The sequence below is a fragment of the Fusarium oxysporum genome, chromosome II, assembly GCF_013085055.1.
Source record: "Fusarium oxysporum Fo47 chromosome II, complete sequence".
Lineage (NCBI taxonomy): Eukaryota > Fungi > Ascomycota > Sordariomycetes > Hypocreales > Nectriaceae > Fusarium > Fusarium oxysporum.
Window position 1 is genome coordinate 3,637,717 of NC_072841.1, and position 18,511 is coordinate 3,656,227.

The 18,511-nt window shown below is 49.0% G+C and overlaps 5 protein-coding genes across 5 annotated transcripts; 4 read left to right on the forward strand and 1 right to left on the reverse strand.

Annotated features, from left to right (window-relative positions):
* Positions 1–745: 745 nt before the first annotated feature.
* On the forward strand, positions 746–7,061 carry FOBCDRAFT_288715 (transport protein Trs120 or TRAPPC9 TRAPP II complex subunit-domain-containing protein; the record flags this gene model as incomplete). The annotated part of the gene is made up of 5 exons (XM_031174115.3): positions 746–1,100; positions 1,165–1,896; positions 1,999–2,030; positions 2,501–2,753; positions 2,804–7,061. The coding sequence occupies 5 exons, from the start codon at positions 746–748 to the stop codon at positions 6,913–6,915; spliced, it is 5,484 nt and encodes a 1,827-aa protein (XP_031050900.3). The 3' UTR covers positions 6,916–7,061.
* A 1,091-nt stretch (positions 7,062–8,152) lies between these two features.
* Positions 8,153–12,367, forward strand: FOBCDRAFT_257386 (uncharacterized protein; the record flags this gene model as incomplete). The annotated part of the gene is made up of 4 exons (XM_054703415.2): positions 8,153–8,471; positions 8,526–9,232; positions 9,409–9,859; positions 9,909–12,367. 4 exons carry the CDS (start codon positions 8,153–8,155, stop codon positions 12,191–12,193), a joined length of 3,762 nt encoding a protein of 1,253 aa, XP_054559390.2. The 3' UTR covers positions 12,194–12,367.
* FOBCDRAFT_215564 (ADC synthase) lies at positions 12,348–15,460 on the forward strand. The gene has a single exon (XM_031174120.3). The coding sequence runs from the start codon at positions 12,815–12,817 to the stop codon at positions 15,305–15,307; it is 2,493 nt and encodes an 830-aa protein (XP_031050905.2). The 5' UTR covers positions 12,348–12,814; the 3' UTR covers positions 15,308–15,460.
* On the reverse strand, positions 15,461–16,493 carry FOBCDRAFT_215566 (vacuolar protein sorting 55). The gene is made up of 2 exons (XM_031174121.3): positions 15,973–16,493; positions 15,461–15,887 (listed from the first exon to the last, which is right to left on the reverse strand). The coding sequence occupies exons 1-2, from the start codon at positions 16,226–16,228 to the stop codon at positions 15,754–15,756; spliced, it is 390 nt and encodes a 129-aa protein (XP_031050906.1). The 5' UTR covers positions 16,229–16,493; the 3' UTR covers positions 15,461–15,753.
* Positions 16,494–16,608: 115 nt separating this feature from the next.
* Positions 16,609–18,378, forward strand: FOBCDRAFT_215567 (ribosome biosynthesis protein MAK16). Its single transcript, XM_031174122.3, has 3 exons — positions 16,609–17,146; positions 17,226–17,394; positions 17,447–18,378. The coding sequence occupies exons 1-3, from the start codon at positions 17,085–17,087 to the stop codon at positions 18,152–18,154; spliced, it is 939 nt and encodes a 312-aa protein (XP_031050907.1). The 5' UTR covers positions 16,609–17,084; the 3' UTR covers positions 18,155–18,378.
* The last annotated feature ends 133 nt before the right edge of the window (positions 18,379–18,511 follow it).

The window sequence follows — 18,511 nt, forward strand, 5'->3', positions numbered from 1 at the left end:
TTTGTCTTATCACAAACCAATCATTCTATATCAGTCAATTTGACTTATACGATAACCATGCTGGGGCCACAACGGCCAACACCAACGCGTGGCGTTCACGACATGGCATTTACCGGTACCCCACGACATAACAGTCACTCAATACCGAACCCCTCCTTTCGTAAGTCCCCAGCTTTTTTTTTTTTTTTTTTTTTTTTTTTTTTTTTTTCGTTATTACGCTGTTAGCTATCGATTTTATTTATTTTACTTTGTCTTTTAACTTTAGCTTTTCCATCCCTGGCATTCAGCTCCTTCGGCGTATTCCTTTTTCGTCTTGTTTTACTTTCATATAAAGAGGCCATTAATCTCTTTAGCTTCTCGTCTTTTCTGTTTCTGTCTTAAAACTTTTGGGCTTGTCAAGGATCAGGCGTTCAAAGTTGCATGTTTTGATTCAATATGCTCTCCCATTAATCTCCATCCCCAATGATGTAATTTCTTCAAGGGAAGCTCAGCTAAGCTCTACCTACGACTCCACACTTTTCTACTTCTCCCGCATTTCACTCTATTTTCATACCTTGGCATAGTCCATCAATTGCGACCAATTCCTCTTGCTGAGGTTGGCAACTTTTTTTTCTTCTTTTTTTGGAGATTGTGCGTCTGGGTTACATAATCAAAGACATTGAAAAGAGCAAGGAAAACGCGATAATTGCCACTGACTGCTTGGGGCGCAACCAAAACACTATCAAATCATGTACAAGCCATTATAATGGCCGACGCTGACTCCAACCCTTCCACAGCCACGCACAATTCGCCGCGAACATGGCTCCTCACTTCAGCTCTCTCCCCCCTGTCCGTCCGACTCATCCGGCTACTGCTATCACATGGCGACTACGTTGTCGCATGTTTACCGCCCTACGAGATCGATCATGAGGACCGCAGCGCCGAGTTTCGCGAGCTCGTGAATGAGTGTAAGAGCTCCAGAAAGGATCGCGAGGGGTGGAAGGATCGTATACGCGGTATCCGATGCGATGGGGCTGCAATGGGAAGCTGTGGAGCTGCTGTCGCCGAGGCTGTGCAGGTCTTTGGGCGGATTGATATCCTGCTATGCTGTAAATCCGATGGTATGTTGGGGGCTGCATTCTTGGGCTCAAGATGACGCATTTTACTGACTCAATCACTCTTAAGCTGTCGTGGGAACCGTAGAGGAGCTATCGACAACTCCATTCACGCAAAATCTTGTGCGCGACCAGTTCGAGTCCGTCTTCTTCTCCCAGGTCAACTTTATCAGAGCTGCTCTCCCTCAACTACGGTCTCAGCACACGGGGCATATCATTGTTCTAACAAGTACCGGCGGGCACATTGGCACACCAGGCATGTCGATATATACGGCTGCGACATGGGCTCTCGAAGGGTTCTGCGACTCACTTGCGTACGAGATTGCGCCCTTCAACATCAAAGTTACCGTTGTTCAACCAAACAAGGAGATTCTTTCCTTGACTAATCGCCTCACCTTTGCGCCTCAAATGCCTGCGTATGATCAATACTCAGAAACAGCTCCGAGCATTCGCGACATTCTCGCCAACGTTCTCAACACTCATCCAGATACAGCTCTGCCATACCCCACATCACCAGCTGACTACGGACCTTCACCTATGTCCCCCGCCAGTACTTCCCTCGAACCAGATGCAGCACCTGGTGAGATTTTACATCGCTACCCCAAATTACCGCCCGGCGCAGCAGATAAACTGGTCATGGAGACCGTTCATGCTCTTTCGGCAATTGGTGGGCATGAAAACCCCCCAGCACGACACATTGTCGGTCACGAAGCTGCTGTCGCAGTAAAGGAGAAGCTCAAAACTGTCACTGAAGAGCTTGAAGATTTCGTAGAAGCGAGTTTGTCTGTTGATACCTTTGAGAGTGAGCTGCAAGCCGAGGCAAGGGAGAGAAAGCCGTCAGAGCAAAGTACCCAAGGACCGCCATCATCAGTTGGTTGAAGACGATGAAGTAAATTTCGAACAGCTGTTCATTGGGACAAGATTAAGCATTTATTTGTTAGTTGTATTTCGCCAAAGGTTGGAAAGGGTGTTAGAGGCCAAAATCGCGATACCCCAGGAGTATAGGAGATTCTTCTTGGGCCAAGCTTTTGAGATACCACGGGGTTTCAGTGCTGACCATCAAAGAATTGATACCCATTTTGGAACATTCTCATCAGCCATAAAACAGTAACAATAAGTGAAGTGTTGACGTGGACTTGAAGTGACTGGTATGCTCTGCATTATTGTCATCGGCTCGCAAAAAGTCGACTCCGGTCCTTAAGGCTCCACCTGATCCGGCCACCCATGTAAGGGTACGCTACCTCATACAGCAGCTCCTAGCCGCATGCGACAGGTGTACGATACCGAGCTCAAGATCCGGCGATTAAAGGCGACATTCAACTTTTGAAGCCCAGCTCAACAACTCAAAGAGGCGACGTTGACATAACAATGCGATTGTAATTAACATCACCTTATACCAAACGAAGACCCTGCGACGCCCCCGAGGACGTCACCGACTAGAACACCAACCACGTTGCGCTGGCGGACATGTTGAGAAAACACCAGATGCTAGGATGAGCTTGGATCCTTTAGCCCCCGTCGCTCCTGCGAGGGTGAAGACACTTCTTTTACCTCTGGGGCAGATTAAAGCAGACCGATTCGCCTCCTTCGTCGAGCGACTCAACAAGGAACATGTTGTCCACCTCCGCGACATCAGCGCTGATGGCCGACCCAACAGGAGTAAGGGATGCCCTCAACTGCTCAACTTGGCGCTGACACAGCTTACGCAGACATGTTCTCGCCTCTGGCGTACCCAGACGGTGCCATAATATACAACCTCGTTACCCACGTTCCTCCTCCCTCCCACCTCGCCCTTACGCCGTTCGACTTATACCGAGAACCCCTTGCTATAATAGCTCTGGCAGATGGCACCGAACTACATCAAAAGAGCTTCAATAAGAGACAGTCGATAAATGGCACAGGTCCGACGACGACTGAGAAGAACATCAGAGCTTTATACCAGGAACTAGAAGACCTGCGCGACATGTACCCCAAGGCTCTGGTACACCAAGTCTTGCTGTTCGATTATGCCAACCCTCATGATACCGAGATTCCAATGCCTGAGGGCCTTGTCGATATTCCTCCTCTTGAGAACTGCACTGTTACCACGCTGAGGACTGTTATGTGCGACATCTCTTCGCTTCTCCTCGCTGAGATGACAACGCTGGCCAAGTCCTTCGAGGCCATGACCAACATCGAGTCCCCCGTGCCTTATTCGTCTACTTCAAAACATACTAATGGTGGTTCGTGGGGTGGTGAAGGAGGGTTGAATGGGCTCCTTAGGAGAGGCTCGAGTATCTCTTCACGACATTCCGTGCGCTCTAATTCAGCGGGCGGTATTATGGACAAGACACAGGCCCGCATGTCTATGCCAGCCAACGCCCGCCCAGGACTTCATTCAAGCAGTTCAACACCAGGGTTGTCATCAACACCTCCGAAGAGCAGCCTATCGAACCCACCCATCACTACGGATAGTCAGAGCCCGCCAGCTAGTGACCAGTCAACACCAGATCCACAACCTGCCCCGCAAGAGACTACAGAGAGCTCTCGGTCAGCTAGTCGCGATCGGATATCAACGCAGGGCTTTGGTTCGGGCGGTGTGAATGACCGTTGGAGGCTAAGAACCAAAGGCCGAGCTGCGGTTGTCGTTGGTTCCATGTTTCTTCAGGCTGGACGATGGACGGATTCAATTAAGGAGCTTAGTGATGGTGCTATGGCTGCGCGATCTGTAAATGATCATCTATGGCATGGAAAAGCATTGGAACTGATCTTGGTTAACCTGTTCCTTCTTGGCTGGTCCAACATCGAGTTCCATGTGCCTACAGTACTCATCCAATTCCCGGATAAGCCAGCGCACAAGCAAACGCCAGACCCGACTCCTGAAGACCCCGACCAGCCAAAACATCTTAGAAATCTCCAATGGCTACTACCGGAGCTTCTGGAACGTATAATAGCATTATACTCCAGAGTATCATCGGACAGCCTCCCACCATTACCCATGTCCGAAGCCTTCATTCGATTTTCCAAGATATACTCAGCTCTTCACCTATGTAATGGCTACCTAAACCGAGAATCTTTAGCCATGATTGCTACAGGGATTGTCCCCGAGCAGCCATACGTTGCACCTCCACGGTTTGGTGTAACACCCTCCAGACAACAAATCGGAGCGATGCTTTTCAAGGCATTCCCTGCGGGCGCTTCAGAACTTCTTACAACTGTCGACCGAGCGTCAATTCTGAGCGGCATAGCAACTGTTCTAGGACCCTTGGGACTTCATCGAAAGAAGGCTATGGTGATTCGGGAGCTGGTGTCTGTCCTAATCGGTGGCCTTGTCGAGGCGCGAACTCGAGGTGCTGCAGACATGGGCATTCATCCTGCGGCCGGCCTGGTGTCGTTGACCTCAGGAGGCGGTGGATCAAGCAGTGGCTCCATGGCCCTAGAGATTGGAGAGTGTGACGTTGAACAGGGCATAGAAGCTCTAATGACCCTTCTTTGCAAGTCTTACGGCATTGTTGGGTTTGATTTGACAAGGAAGGCCGGCGCCAAGAACAACGAAGATGCTGACGACTCAGACGAAGCTGTGATTGCTAGGATACGCGGCCAGTCTGCGGCGCGCTTCTTCGGATTTCCAGATGTCAAGCTTAACATTCTAAGGGCTTGCATCAACTTCTCCGAAGCACTTCCGGATTTTGATGGTGTTTTGCGATTCTCGAGTGATCTGTTGCGAACAGCCGGTTCCGGTGTTGCTCCAGGACCTAGGAGAGAGGATGCCTCACCTATGATCACTCGAGACGAGCAAGTTCGATTAGCTACTGGCATATCGAGAACCGCAAATCTTGTGCAGAGGTTGGGCTACAATGACATAGCAGCTGAGTACTGGGATGAATTCTTTGTACGAGGTATCAAGCTTGAGCCCTCACTCAACAGCAAAACGCCAGTAGCTCACTCCAAGAGTATCCTTCCTGGTGCTACCGCTAGCCGTGCATCCCAAGACCTTGACCCTTTCATCTACAACCCATTCCTAAAGAAACCAGACGAGATGGTAAACCAGACACTTGTGGCTGATGAATACGCTACGTTCAAGATCACACTACAGAACCCCTATGATATTGAAGTGGATGTTGAATCTGTTCACTTGGCTACCGAGGGCGTGCAGTTTGATGCTGTCAAGGAGGCGACTGTCGTCGGGCCATACCGAACACAGGTGATCCGATTAAGGGGAAGGGCAAAGGAAGCGGGAACTGTCAAGGTCACGGGTGCTATCATCAAGGTCCGAGGATGCCGTGAGCGACGATTCCCTGTTTTCTCCATGCCTTGGACGCCAAAGCAGGAAGCCAAGATCAAGGCCAAGGGCTTGGCTGCGCTCGAGGAAGCGGTCACAGATGTCAAGCCGTTTGCTCCAAAGCTCGAGGCTGAAAGCCTGAGTCTCACTGCCATTCAAGCACAACCCCTGGTAATTGTCAAGTCCACAACTCTTGCGCAGTCCTCCATCATGATCCTGGAGGGTGAGAGGCAGGTGTTTTCAGTGACGTTACAGAATCTTGCATCAACGCCAGTGGACTTTATGCTCTTCTCCTTTAAGGACTCTACACAGGAACCGCTCCAGACTGCGATCAATAACCGAGATGCGACACCCTCTGAGCTCTACGAGTACGAGCTTGCGCTGATGAAGAAGCAGGCGTTGCGACTTCCCAACAGCCAACAGACTCGTCATATTGCACCTAACGGAGAGGCCACCTTCGACTTTGAGATTCTTGGCAAGCCCGGACTCACAGCGGCTACGATTCAGGTCGACTACACTCATCTGGGATGCCCGCAAGAAGAGATGCCTGATCAATTCTACACACGACAGGTTTCTCTGGATCTTACCGTGACGGTGAATGCTAGTGTTGAGCTTGCTCGAATCGATGCACTACCCGTGCATGGAGAGATTCCTCAGCCCTTGTGGGATCGCCTGGGCAGTTCCTTCACTGCCAAACCTGATGAGTACTGTCTCTTGTCCGTGGATCTTCGCAACGTCTGGCCCAGCCAGATGGTGGTGCAACTGGAGAGCAATGATGGAATTTCTGTGCAGGAGGATATCTTGCCTGGAAATACGAGCCGTGTCATTCTCCCAGTCAAAAGGGTGTACCTGGAGGACCCTCATGCCACAATACCAACCCTCAACCCCTCGCGAAATCGGCAATTCGTGGTTAGCGCCAGCAAAATTTCACCTGAAATGGAGCGAGCGAATCGAGAAGGGTTCTGGTATAGAGAGAGGGTTCTCAGCTGTCTCAGAGCAACATGGAAGACGACATCACTACCTAAAAGGAGTGGCTCGATCGATCTGAGAAGCATACGGCTGACCTCGAGAATGATCGAAGCAATCAAGGTTGACGAGGTTGACATTGATATCTCGGTTGAAGATAAGGATGGCAATGCAGCTGAAAAGGATGTAGCGTACGTCGATGAGTTTATGCAACTTAGGGTACGCCTCACGAACCGGACAGCTCAGAAGATCCATCCTCTGGTCAGAATTCTTCCTGCACTTCGACATCGGCCTGCGAATGTTGGCCTGGAGTTTACACGAAAGCTTGCTTGGAACGGTACTCTACAGCAGCTCATTCCTGTGCTAGAAGGACACGGAAGTGCCGAGATTTCGGTGGGCATGACAGTGCTGTGCCGTGGAGAGTTTGAAATCTCAGCATCAGTAGAAGAGGTGCAGGTTTGGGATGAGCCCAGAAGTGAACCCACAAGAGCGAGATCTGAGTCTCAAACGATGATGGACGCGGCTCTCGGAGTTAAGGAGAGAAGGATCTGGCATGCGAGACAACCTTGTCTATTGATGACGAGAGATCGCTAGTTGAGAGAATGAGGAGGGACTTTGATGGTGATAGGGATCTGTGGCTTTATACATTGGCCTCGATTAAATAATGGAGATTTGTACTACGACGTGATGTGGATATTTAGCGACTAGCAAAGAGAGCGGTCAATGACCTTTGATAAGAATCATCGTTACAACAAGTGAGTTTCTAGATCTTCATGGGTCCCTTCCAAACGTGCCCTAATGATTTCCTTTGCGAAATAAGAGAAATCATTCTGACAATCATCAGATGTAGCAACAACGGCCAAATCCAGCAGGTCTTGATCTGTTCAAGAGTTGCCTCCTATGGTGAACTTGCCTGCATTCTGCCTCGGTCGCGGGTGAGCCACAGTTAGCAGAGATCAACAAGCATGATGGGTCGTGAAACCACTTCAACTACTCCAGATTGTCGTTTATTTGTGTCGACAATAAATGGACAAATACTACGTGTGGAAGCGAGGACATAAAGCTGGCAATCTTTTATGTGATTGCCTACAATGTTTGGCTCAAGCTTGGCTTTGGAAAGAGAGAAACGAAAAAACAAAGATTAGGATCCACTACCACACATGGCAGAATTTGCTCACAAGTCTGGGTGTTTCTATATCCCTTTGTGATCCTACTTCTGTACATGAAAGCCGCAGTGTGTCTTGGTTTGGGCCATGGTCTTTTGTGCCAGATAGAGAGCACTTCAATATTATGATGTTAAGATCCAACACCAAACACAAGCATAAATATCAAACAATGCTCAATTTGTTTGGTTAGAAGTAGTTATTATTCATCCTTAATAAGGGTATATAATCAAATATCTGTGTTAATGCGATATTTTCAACTGGAGTAGTCAAGTCTTTCGAATGTCAAGACAGACACTTCCCCGTCAACAACCAAACCACTTTGATATCCCTATAATTCTATTAAGTGCGATATTACCTATAGATCATAGTGTATCTTCTCGAGGGGGCGTAGGGGAGCATATAGTAGCCACTTCTGACCATCCAAGTAGGTGATTGGTGTTGACAGTGTGTGGCAGTTGTCTACAAGCAACATATTGTTTGTATCAAATGAAAATCACCTTTCATCTTGATCAAACAAAAAAGCTTTCTTCTAACAGTGAATCTTACCTCATACGAAATCTCTCTATATAAAGAGCCACCTATCGCCTTTTCTGTCCTTCGTCCTCTACCTCACTCATCCACACACTTGCATCATTCATGAACTGAACTAAGTCCCCGAAACCAACATGCAGTCACAGAAGACGTCTTGGGGGTCCAAACTCAATGACTTCAAAATTACTGCCAAAGCCAAGGCCGTACATACGCAACAACCCAAGGTGGCTGATATGTTCGACGAATTCAGCAATGCCATTGAAGCGATGGCTGAAGGTCTAGACAACAACTCTCCAGATGAAGACACTGCTTTTGTTGATGCACCTCCTCAAGAGGCAATCGACATTGAAGAGGTTCCTAACGGAGTCCCACGAAAAATGGAAGCAGGAGATCTCAGAACCCTGACCAAGGCAATCATGGTTGCTTCTAAGTGTACCTTAGAGAGCAACACGAGTGAGTTACTTTGACTTCCATAATAATGCACAGTAACTGACATGACACTCGTAGTTCCAAATGATCTCCCTGATCATATTGTACAGAGTATCAAGCGGCATGATTCCTGGTACAAGGCTATCGTCGACCGAGTATTCGATACTGTCTTGAAATACACAACTAGACCCAAAGCACAATCACCGTTCAGCCCCGAAATGTCCCGCTGGCTCAAAGACATTTCGGACCTCGACACACGAGCATCCCTCTATGAGTTTTTATTACACCCAGCCGTAAGGTCTTACCGGTGCCGGGCCGCCATCGGCCGGGAACCAGTGTCACGGAAACAGGAGAGTCGGCTGTTTAATCATCTCGAATTTTTCCCGGTAACTGAATGTGGAAGCGCTGTCCCCAACGTGAACGGAACGTATCTCCTGCATGGAGTTCGTGCTTCTGATAAGGATCCGTCCCTGGACCCAATCTATGTTGGGCAAGCAGCTGCCGTAAAGCTAAATTCAACAGGAGCAGTGGGAGTGAGAAAAAGAGCTATGCAACACCATGATCACATTTCTCCTGGCGGAGAAAAATTCCTACATTTCCATCAACGTTTATCAGAACCTGATATCGAGAGAGTTGATGTCACAGTGTTATCCATGTTTCCATACCCGACGCCAGATATGGGAGAAGAAGTACTAAGACACTATACTGCCCTACTTACACTCGTCGAGACCATTGATGTTCTCCTGATCGACTCTTTGTCTACCTCGGGATTTAGCAATATTGCCGTTTGTATTGGATCATGGGAAGGTTTGGAAGATCTCAGGCCGCCATGCCTCCCGCGCCGAAGCTACAAAGGCCTGAACCGGGCATTACCCTGCAATCAAGGTCGCCCAAGGCTTGATGGCTTTGGTTGCAAGCCTCACGTGGAGTCCTCGTGACTTGGAATTGATGATTGAGATAGTCGATAAACACGAACAAGATGTTCACGTCACTAAGCCTCAATGGTATTATTAAGGTTGATTTCGAGATTATCGTATCGCAACTCGAACTTCGAGGGGTCAGGAAGACAAAAGCCGAGGTCTTGAAAGATTACAGGATGCTTGCCTCCAATCCCAATTCGGGTTTGACTACATGCAAGACTGTCAGGTGGCGGCGCATTTGGGACCAAGTCTACCGCGTAAAGCGACATCTGGAAGAGGAAGGGTTGGTGCTTCCGCCTCAAGACTACACGGACCCTTTCTTTCATGTTCCGGCTTTAGAGAACGGTCACGACACCTCGTGGCACTTCAAAGCCCTACTGAAGAGATCAAGGTACACTGATTTCGATCATCCCATTATGGATGTCCAAGGGGGTTTCTGGGCAACATATCTTCCAAGGCTGTTGAGGAGAGAAGTCTGGGAACGAATTACAGGTAAACCAGCCAGTCCATATTATTCGTTGTTTTATATTGACAACAACAGAAACTGCACCAGAACGTATCATTGTTGGACATCAGGCTATGCCAAAGCGAATCTTCAATCAAGCCTTGATGGTAGTTTTGCACTTCACCCAAAGACGTTGCACTGTCACGTCTGACACGGTCATTGTACCACGCTTCGAATGGTCTGACCTAATCGAAATTTGGCACCAAACCTTTGCTCAATTGATAGCAGATGGTGTGCCCCGTTCAGAGATTCTTGTTGGGGGCGCCTGTCAGATCGCACGGCTCCTGAATGCACACAGACGTCGCCTTCGAGATCCGTCCTACTCGAGTACCCTGCCTCCTTGGAAATATGACGATTCAAAGAAGGCATCCGAGAAGCCAGCCAAGTTACAGCCAAGATTCGTTGATGAGCAGTCCCTTGAGGGGCATGACGAATCGCACAATATTGATATCAGTGAAGAAACAGACGGTATTTACCACTGGCCATCCGAGCAAGACAGGTACGAGGCAGTAGGAGCAACTCATCAAATGGTGGCCCTTGCAGCCAAACACCGGCTGCGGGAGCCGACTGAAACCATCAAGCTAAACACCACTCGGTCAGGGCCTTGTACGATGGCCAAGCACACGCCTTCAACACTCCGAACTCTGACCATGATCATGGCAGGGCACCACAGGAGCGTGTTTGACAAGTACTCTGAAATCTATGCAGGGGATGATACCTTTTGGGAGATCATTTTCGTGGAACTGGGCAAGAAATGGCACATCGAGACCCAGGCTCAGCTACAGCACCGCTTTGGGTGGGTGTTGAAACACCTCAGATCCGGAGAGCTTCCTGAAGAAGCAAAAACTGCTTCTCAAATCCTACAAGAGTGCTTATCAAACAGCGTTCTATCAAGTGAAAAGCATCCGTACAACTACGATGTCAAAACTTGGACTGGCGACCTTCTGAATCCCGACCTGTCCTCTAATTGGGTCAAGAAGCTTTTGGTCTTCAACGGCGTTTGGGATACTCTAAAAGATTGTGTTCAGGAACGTATGGGGGGTTGCGGCATCGTGGGATTCTGCTTCATGTATGGCTTGTTGATTCCACATGTTTGGGAAGAGTCGATGACCACACAGGGGCACAGGTATCCAGCTCTTGAACAGATACGCCATGGTGAGACAATGGCTTCTTCTAAGGACAGCGAGACTTCCGAGGCCCTCGATGTCCACAACACTACCCTCTCAGAAAGCTCTGGGCCATCGTCGCGTACATCAGCTTCCCAGTCCAAGAGCTTGTCATCCACCCTCCCGCTGTCTACAGTCCCAGGGGCGGTACGTCACAAGGCAACAACCTCTCCCAGAGGCGTCGGTCCTGCCAGGGTTAATGATAGACGCAGCCTCGCTCCGGAAACCTCTGTTCTATCATCAAGCTCGTTGACACTCCAATCTACAGACTTGTCGCCTTCGCTTTCGCCGCCTCCATCTCCGCCCCCATATCCGCCTTCCCAAGAGTTTCTCACGAACAAGAAAAGATGGCAACCCGATGAGGATGACTATGTCAAGTATCTCATGAGGCTCCCCATCTCGAGAGATGAGCAGTTAGAAAAGCTTCACCAAAGGTTCCAGTCAAATCACCGCTCCAAAGCAGCACTTGCGAAGCGAATAGAGAGGTTGCGGAATGATCCCGGGAAATCGATTACTGACAAGCCACAACTTGAAAGGAACAAGTGGTATGAAGCAGCAGAGGAAGAATATCTGAGACAATTGATTGAGACCCATCCTTGTAGCAGCTGGGATGAAGTTGTCGCTAAGATGGAACAAAGGTTCTCGAAAGGCCGATCGAAAGCTGCATATCAGCTTCACGCAGCGAAGCTTGGTTTGAACACTTCGAGGATCTCTAATGTCTGGACTGCTGAACATGATGAATGTTTGAGAAATTTCATCAGGAACGAAACTCCTCCAAAAAGGCACTCTGATCTGATAACAGAAAAGTTCGGTACCTACCGCAGTAGGGCAGCTTGCCACAGAAGACTCACGGAGTTAGGGTTTGTAGGAGGGTACGGGACATGGACTGAGGAGGAGACAAAGTTCATCGAAGAGAACCGTGATCTTAAACCTCGGGAGTTGTGCGAAGAGTTTTGGGCGAGATTTGGACATGGGCGTTCATCCGATTCAATCAAAAATAAGAGAGTGGGAGTCCTCAACTCTAAGGGTCTCCAATGGACTGCGGACCAGTTGCGATTCTTTAGTGAGTGGCCTCATTCTTCGACGACCGTGGTTGAAGCCTACCGCGAGCGATTCAAGGAAGATCCAAACGATGAACACTCGACCTGCACGTAAAGAGAGCCAAAAGTTCCAGATTTGCGTATTGAACTGGCCGTGGTGCTGTCACAATCGTCTGTGGCTCACACGAAAAGGAATTATGTAGTTGATTCAGACATTGAAGTAGCAATAAGTTGCAGATTATTATACTCTCTTTAACTCAGTAGTTTCCTATGAAACCATGATGAATGTTTCATTAATGAGTACGGAGTACCCTACAGTAGCGCCACAACTTGACGTTCTAGAAGTAAGTATCCTTCCATGCATCCGATTCATTGTCGCCACTTTTTAGTACTTTTTAGTACTTTTTAGTCTTGTATCGAGAGACATTGAATAACGAGAAAATGCCCCGAATTTCACATCAACGAGTTAAACTTTGATGTACTCTTTACTCTCTGGATTGTCCGATCACCTGATAATCAACGTCCGCATGTGCCGTGCAGTGTGGCTTTATAACTTAACTCAACGGCTCATATCCCGAGTCAGCTCCGGCTTGTAGCGGCAAAGATTTTGGATTTTTATATCGGACGCCGAAGACGAAGCTTATCGGAATTTGTTCTCATCTACTGACCCAGGCTTCAATCTGGACCATTCTCCCTCAATCAGACTCTCCTAATACTTTTGAGATAATTCTGGACTATGACTACAGGCTCAGAGCCCTCGGTTGGAGCGCCGAAGCGGATTCTTTTTATTGATGCCTATGATTCTTTTACCAACAATATCGTCTCCCTTCTCCGAACTATTGTCGGCGCTGATATCTTCGTCATAAGAATCGACCTCTCTGTGGTTGACAGAGCCAGCGACGATGATGCACCTACAAAATGGACCGAGCAAGAGTTTATCAATAATCTTGCTCAATTCGACGCCGTAGTTTGCGGCCCCGGCCCTGGATCACCGCTTAATTCAGAAGACGTTGGGGCATTCAGTCTTCTTTGGGATCTCCCTGAACATCTTCAGCTGCCAGTTTTGGGTATTTGTCTTGGATTTCAGAGTTTGCTCGCTGCGCACGGCGGGTCAGTGAGAAGACTCAAGAGGGGTCTTCATGGAATGGTAAGGGAAATTGAGCATCGCGGAGAAGACATATTCTGCGGAGTACCCCCCTTCAAGGCTACTCTATACCACAGTCTTTGTGTTGATATTGGTCAATACAGCGATGGCTGGGCAGAAGAAAACCGGTGGAGGTCGACTTCGGAGTTTTCACCATTGGCGTGGGCAACAGAGTTTAGAGAGGATGGACGAAGGGAACAGATCCTCCAGGGAGTGAGACACAACAAGAAGCCATTCTGGGGCCTTCAATACCACCCCGAGTCTGTCTGCACGGAGAAGAATGCGCAGGGAGTACTCATTAACTGGTTCCAAGCTGCGCTGCAATGGAACAAGTACCGCGGACGGCGAGTACAGGGACCTTTACTAGAGATTCAGACACTTTCGCCGCCGAATCATCTGGAGTCTGCAGCTGCGCATAAGGAACACTTGGGTAATTGGTGGTCGACTTCAAACTCATCAGAAATTTCGTTGAGAGACTTTGCGAAGGGATCAGAATACACATATCGCACAATTACCCTGCCTCAGGGAGCTGGCGTGCCGGAACTCGTAGAGATGCTGGGACTGGAAAAGGGAGAGGCCGTTATCCTTGACTCGTCGAGTTCTAAGAACGGAGATGCGCTGGCATTGAACAGCATCGTGGCTCTCGAAGTTGACGATGCACTGCGGTTCGAGTACAACGTATGCAACGACTATGTTACAGTACGACACCCGAGTACAGATGGAGAGGACAAAACCGAGATGATAAGCCTCGAAAACGGCACAGTTAATGTATGGGAGGTCATCTCAGACTTCTGGGAGACTCGAAGCCATCCTCCTGGATCTGACTGTTCAAATTCAGCTTTCAAGGGCGGTTTCATGGGTTTCATCACCTATGAGATGGGACTACACGGCCTTGAAAAGAAGATGGTCCCGGAAGATAGGGGCCACAAGAGACCAGACATTTGTCTAGCTTGGGTAACGAAGAGCATTGTTCTAGATCACAGAGCTGGCGTTGCATATGTTCAAAGCCTGAAGGCTCGAGGATCAAACGATTCATGGCTTGATAAGATGACGGAAAGAATTCAACAGTCCGACTGTTGGAATGCGATCAAGATGAGCAACGGAGTCAATGAGCATGTCATTGAAAACCGTGCCCAGAACAAGGAAATCAATATCACAACACCACAGCCAGACAGGTATGAAGAGCAAGTTCGTGTTTGCCAGGATTTCATTGCAGCGGGTGAGTCTTACGAACTTTGTCTCACATCGCAAACGACCATGGTAAGGCCTCGTTCAAGAAACAACGAGAGAAGCCACTGGACCATATATCAGACGTTGAGGAAGCGACAGCCAGCTCCTTTTGGATCTTTCATCCGTCTCGGTGGCGCCACAATGCTAAGCTGTTCTCCTGAGCGTTTCCTCCGATACGACACCAACGGACTATGCTCAATGAGACCCATGAAGGGAACAGTTCGCAAGTCAGAAGCTGTGTCAACCCTCGCACAGGCCGAGAAGATCCTTCACGTGCCCAAGGAAGTGGCTGAGAACCTCATGATTGTCGATTTGGTTCGACATGATTTGCACGGTGTCTGTGGCGTTGGCCATGTTACAGTTCCTGACCTCATGAAGGTGGAGGAATATGCCACGGTCTTCCAGATGATCACTGTGGTCAATGGGCAACTACCAGGCCGCAATGGAAACAAGCCTCATGGCGCTCGCCGAAGCAGCTTTGACTCCCACTGCCCTTATACCGGTCTGGATGCCCTTGCTGCGGCTTTACCTCCTGGAAGTATGACAGGGGCGCCGAAAAAGCGCAGCTGTGAGCTTCTACAAATCATTGAGGGCCAGCATGAGCGAAGTCTCTACTCTGGTGTTGTGGGATATATGGATGTCGCAGGTGCAGGAGACTGGAGTGTCACTATCCGAACCATGTTTCGATGGGACGATGAGGTGGCTCCAGCGGAAGAGGGCGAGACAGAGCCCAGAGAAGTTTGGAGAATTGGAGCTGGAGGTGCGGTAACAATCCTGAGTACCCCTGAAGGTGAAAGGGACGAGATGTTTACCAAACTTGCCGGTCCTATGGGTGTGTTTAGAGACGCGGCATAGCTTGGATCCCAATGAAGAGGCCAGATTGGATCAGATGGATGGACAGGCGCAGCATTTGACTTTGGACATGATACCTCAACGTACACATCGTCGGAGTTTTTGGTTTGGAATTCAACAACACAGACGGATGGGATAGGACAAAACATCCGGAACATAGCAGAAGATGATACGATATATTCCTCATAAACAAGGATACCTTTGACGACCGACTATAACCTCCCTTTGCCGTCCTGAAGCCTAAGTATTCCTTGCGAATAGCCGAGACTGACGTTAAGACCCCGCTGAATGCCCATGTGACTCCTTTGTCCTCTGTGATCATACACGCGTTATACAGGCTTTATACTAGCGATTATCCTCCTCTTCCTGAAACGCAACATTCTGTATCCGTCTTTGTTTCAGTAACTCCGCGTGTTTCTGGTTTATGCGACTCCGTATTGCGCGCGCATTCAGAAATCTTGTTCCTCGTGGAAAAACATGCCGAAGCTGACAATGGTTCCGTAGATCAATAGACCGCCGATTATGGACATGACCATGGCTTGCACCTCGATGAGACCAGAGTGAGCAAGGACGACAGGGAGAGCTATGTAACAGTCAGCTACGTGAGTTCCAGCACGATGATCATTCCATTGGCATCAGCAGCGTTGCGCCGGCTGAGCAGGACCTACCAATTCCCATAACAACAAAGAAACCTGTAAAGAAGCGTCCCAAGTCTAGAACCGCAGCGCCAGAGCTCTCGACGAAGTCATCCGGGTTGGCGCAGTGTCCGCAGATCCAGTTGGGAATAGGCGCAATGACATAGGTGGCGACGACGAGGAGAGGATAATACACCTTCCACAGAGCGCAGGAGAGAATAACGAGGAGGAATCCGACGGCGAGGACGAAGGAGAGGGCGATGATAGTCTTGAGGCCGGCGGTCGGCATCTTGGGCGATGGTGTTTATGGAATTGGAGAGGACGAGCTATGCGGCGATGTCGGCGACGTAAGTTCCGCGTGGGGAGATGAAGGGTATTTGATCGGGTATAGAGGGAAGATCGAGTCGTAGGCGGCGAAGTAACTGGTTGTGTTGGACGCGGCCGAAAGGAAAATCCGTCGACTTTGTGTGTGTTACGCGGCTACAGTAGGCCAAGTTCCAAGGTGATGCTATCTCAGCTGTCAACCAGGTACGTATTCGTTTCCAGGTTCCCCGAGAGCAGCGATGTCAGCCATTCGGAGGTACTATTTCCCGGTCCCAAGTGGGCATTGAAAATGGAACGCTGTAAGTGGCTGTAGTGAATCGTCTCGGTGGGCCAGTGGGTCCCCTTCTTATCTGATAGCGCAGTCAAGTAAAAAAAAACCCCAAAAAACTCCAAGATCTCTCTACCTCGCTCATCGCAGTCGCAAACCACATATCACCACGTCCAGAATCAACAAAAAGATCCTGGATCAGTGACGGCGCCAGATTCTCGGTAGAGCTGAAATAACTCTTGCTCTGTGCCGCGACCCGAGATTTCGCCTCGACGGCCTATCTGACATCCACATTTTGCTGTGACTTTCTCTATACACTCATCTCCCGACACGGCACGACCTCAACAAGCTCGCCAGCAATTCCCGGATCAGCTGTTACTCTTTCTAGTGATTATAGATCGCGCTGTCTAAACGGTGTTCCTACCCCCACACCCTGAAGCATTGTCGCCTTCTTCAATTCGTCTGGTTAGACACTTAGACAAGACACACCACCAACGCCAACACCAACACTAAACACAACACCAACTTCCATACCAGCCATCACACTGCAAAAATGAGCTCTGATGAGATTGTGTGGCAAATCATCGGTCAACAATTTTGCGCGTTTAAGATTAAGTCAGTTACTGCTTCCTCCACTCAGCCTTTGTTGCTTGGCAAGGCTTTATACAAAGATGATAGGCTAACTTCTATCCAGAACCAACAAAGCTCAGACATTTTGCCGTAATGAGTACAATGTTACAGGTCTCTGTAACCGTCAATCATGTCCTCTCGCAAACTCTCGATACGCTACGGTCAGGGAAGACGCTGGCAAGCTCTTTTTGCTAGTTAAAACCCCGGAGAGAAGTCACTTGCCAAGCAAACTTGTAAGTATTCATGTTGTTACGTGAGGTGAGCAGAGACTGACGATAGTGGTAGTGGCAACGTTACAAACTACCCAACAACTACTCCAAGGCGTTGTCTACTATAGACGAGAAGCTCATATATTGGCCTAATTTTCTAATTCACAAATGCAAGCAACGTCTCACCCGCTTGACACAGGTCCAAACTCGCATGCGCCGTATTGCCGCCGAGGAGGAACGCTTGGGTGAAAAGCTTGTACCTAAGATGGCGCCCAAGATCAGACACCGTGAGCAGGCTCGTGAGCGCAAAGCCGAGGCTGCTGCTAAGCTGGAACGAACCATTGAGCGTGAGCTTGTTGAGCGTCTTCGACAGGGTGCATACGGTGACCAGCCCCTCAATGTCAGCGAGTCCATCTGGAAGAAGGTTCTAAATGCCATGGAGCGCGACGGCGAGGGTCAACGTGATAAGGACATGGACAAGGGTCTCGACGAGAATGGTGAGGAGGCTGATTGGAGTGAGGAGGAAGACGACAACCTGGAGAACCAGGTTGAGTATGTTTCCGATATTGAGGAGAGTGACGAGGAGCTCGGTGACCTTGAGGACTGGCTCGACAGCGAAAACGAGGAGGAGGACGAAGATGAGGATGATGATGACAGCGAAGAGTCCGAGACCGAGAAGTCTGGCAACAAGCGAAAGCGTGGACGTGCTATCAAGATGAAGAACAAGAAGCCCAGACAGGAGGAGAAGGAGAAGCTGATGCTCACCAACGATCTCACATGGTAATTGACGGTCTCAAAAATCAAGCTTCGGCGTTTGAGGAGTTAGCATTTTCTAAGGAAGATGGAAAAAAGGGGTTTACGAAGGGTGGAAAAGCATACATCACTGTGTACCTTCTGTCTGAGGATATCACACGGCGATATGCTTCATTTTTGCTGAGCTAATTCTTGGCAAGGTATAGATACCAAATAGGCTACCAATGTTTTTATATGAGTTTGTTGTACTTGAAATGATTTGAAACTATTTTCCCTCTCATGCCTGTATGGGTCTTGTCATCTATGAGAGGCTCTGTTGAGACAAAAGCTTCATGTAGGCCTTGCTCCACTCCCGAGTCCTACCCGCTTACCTTGCATTGCCCCGCCC

What these genes read in the sequence shown, in the direction of transcription:
- FOBCDRAFT_215564 (XM_031174120.3), top strand. Translation starts at nt 12,815, where the DNA reads ATGACTACAGGCTCAGAGCCCTCGGTTGGAGCGCCGAAGCGGATTCTT.
- FOBCDRAFT_215566 (XM_031174121.3), bottom strand. Translation starts at nt 16,228, where the DNA reads ATGCCGACCGCCGGCCTCAAGACTATCATCGCCCTCTCCTTCGTCCTC. An exon ending in CTTTGTTGTTATGGGAATTG is followed by an intron (nt 15,888 to 15,972) that starts GTAGGTCCTGCT and finishes ACTGTTACATAG; the next exon opens with CTCTCCCTGTCGTCCTTGCT.
- FOBCDRAFT_215567 (XM_031174122.3), top strand. Translation starts at nt 17,085, where the DNA reads ATGAGCTCTGATGAGATTGTGTGGCAAATCATCGGTCAACAATTTTGC. An exon ending in TTTTGCGCGTTTAAGATTAA is followed by an intron (nt 17,147 to 17,225) that starts GTCAGTTACTGC and finishes ACTTCTATCCAG; the next exon opens with AACCAACAAAGCTCAGACAT. An exon ending in GTCACTTGCCAAGCAAACTT is followed by an intron (nt 17,395 to 17,446) that starts GTAAGTATTCAT and finishes CGATAGTGGTAG; the next exon opens with TGGCAACGTTACAAACTACC.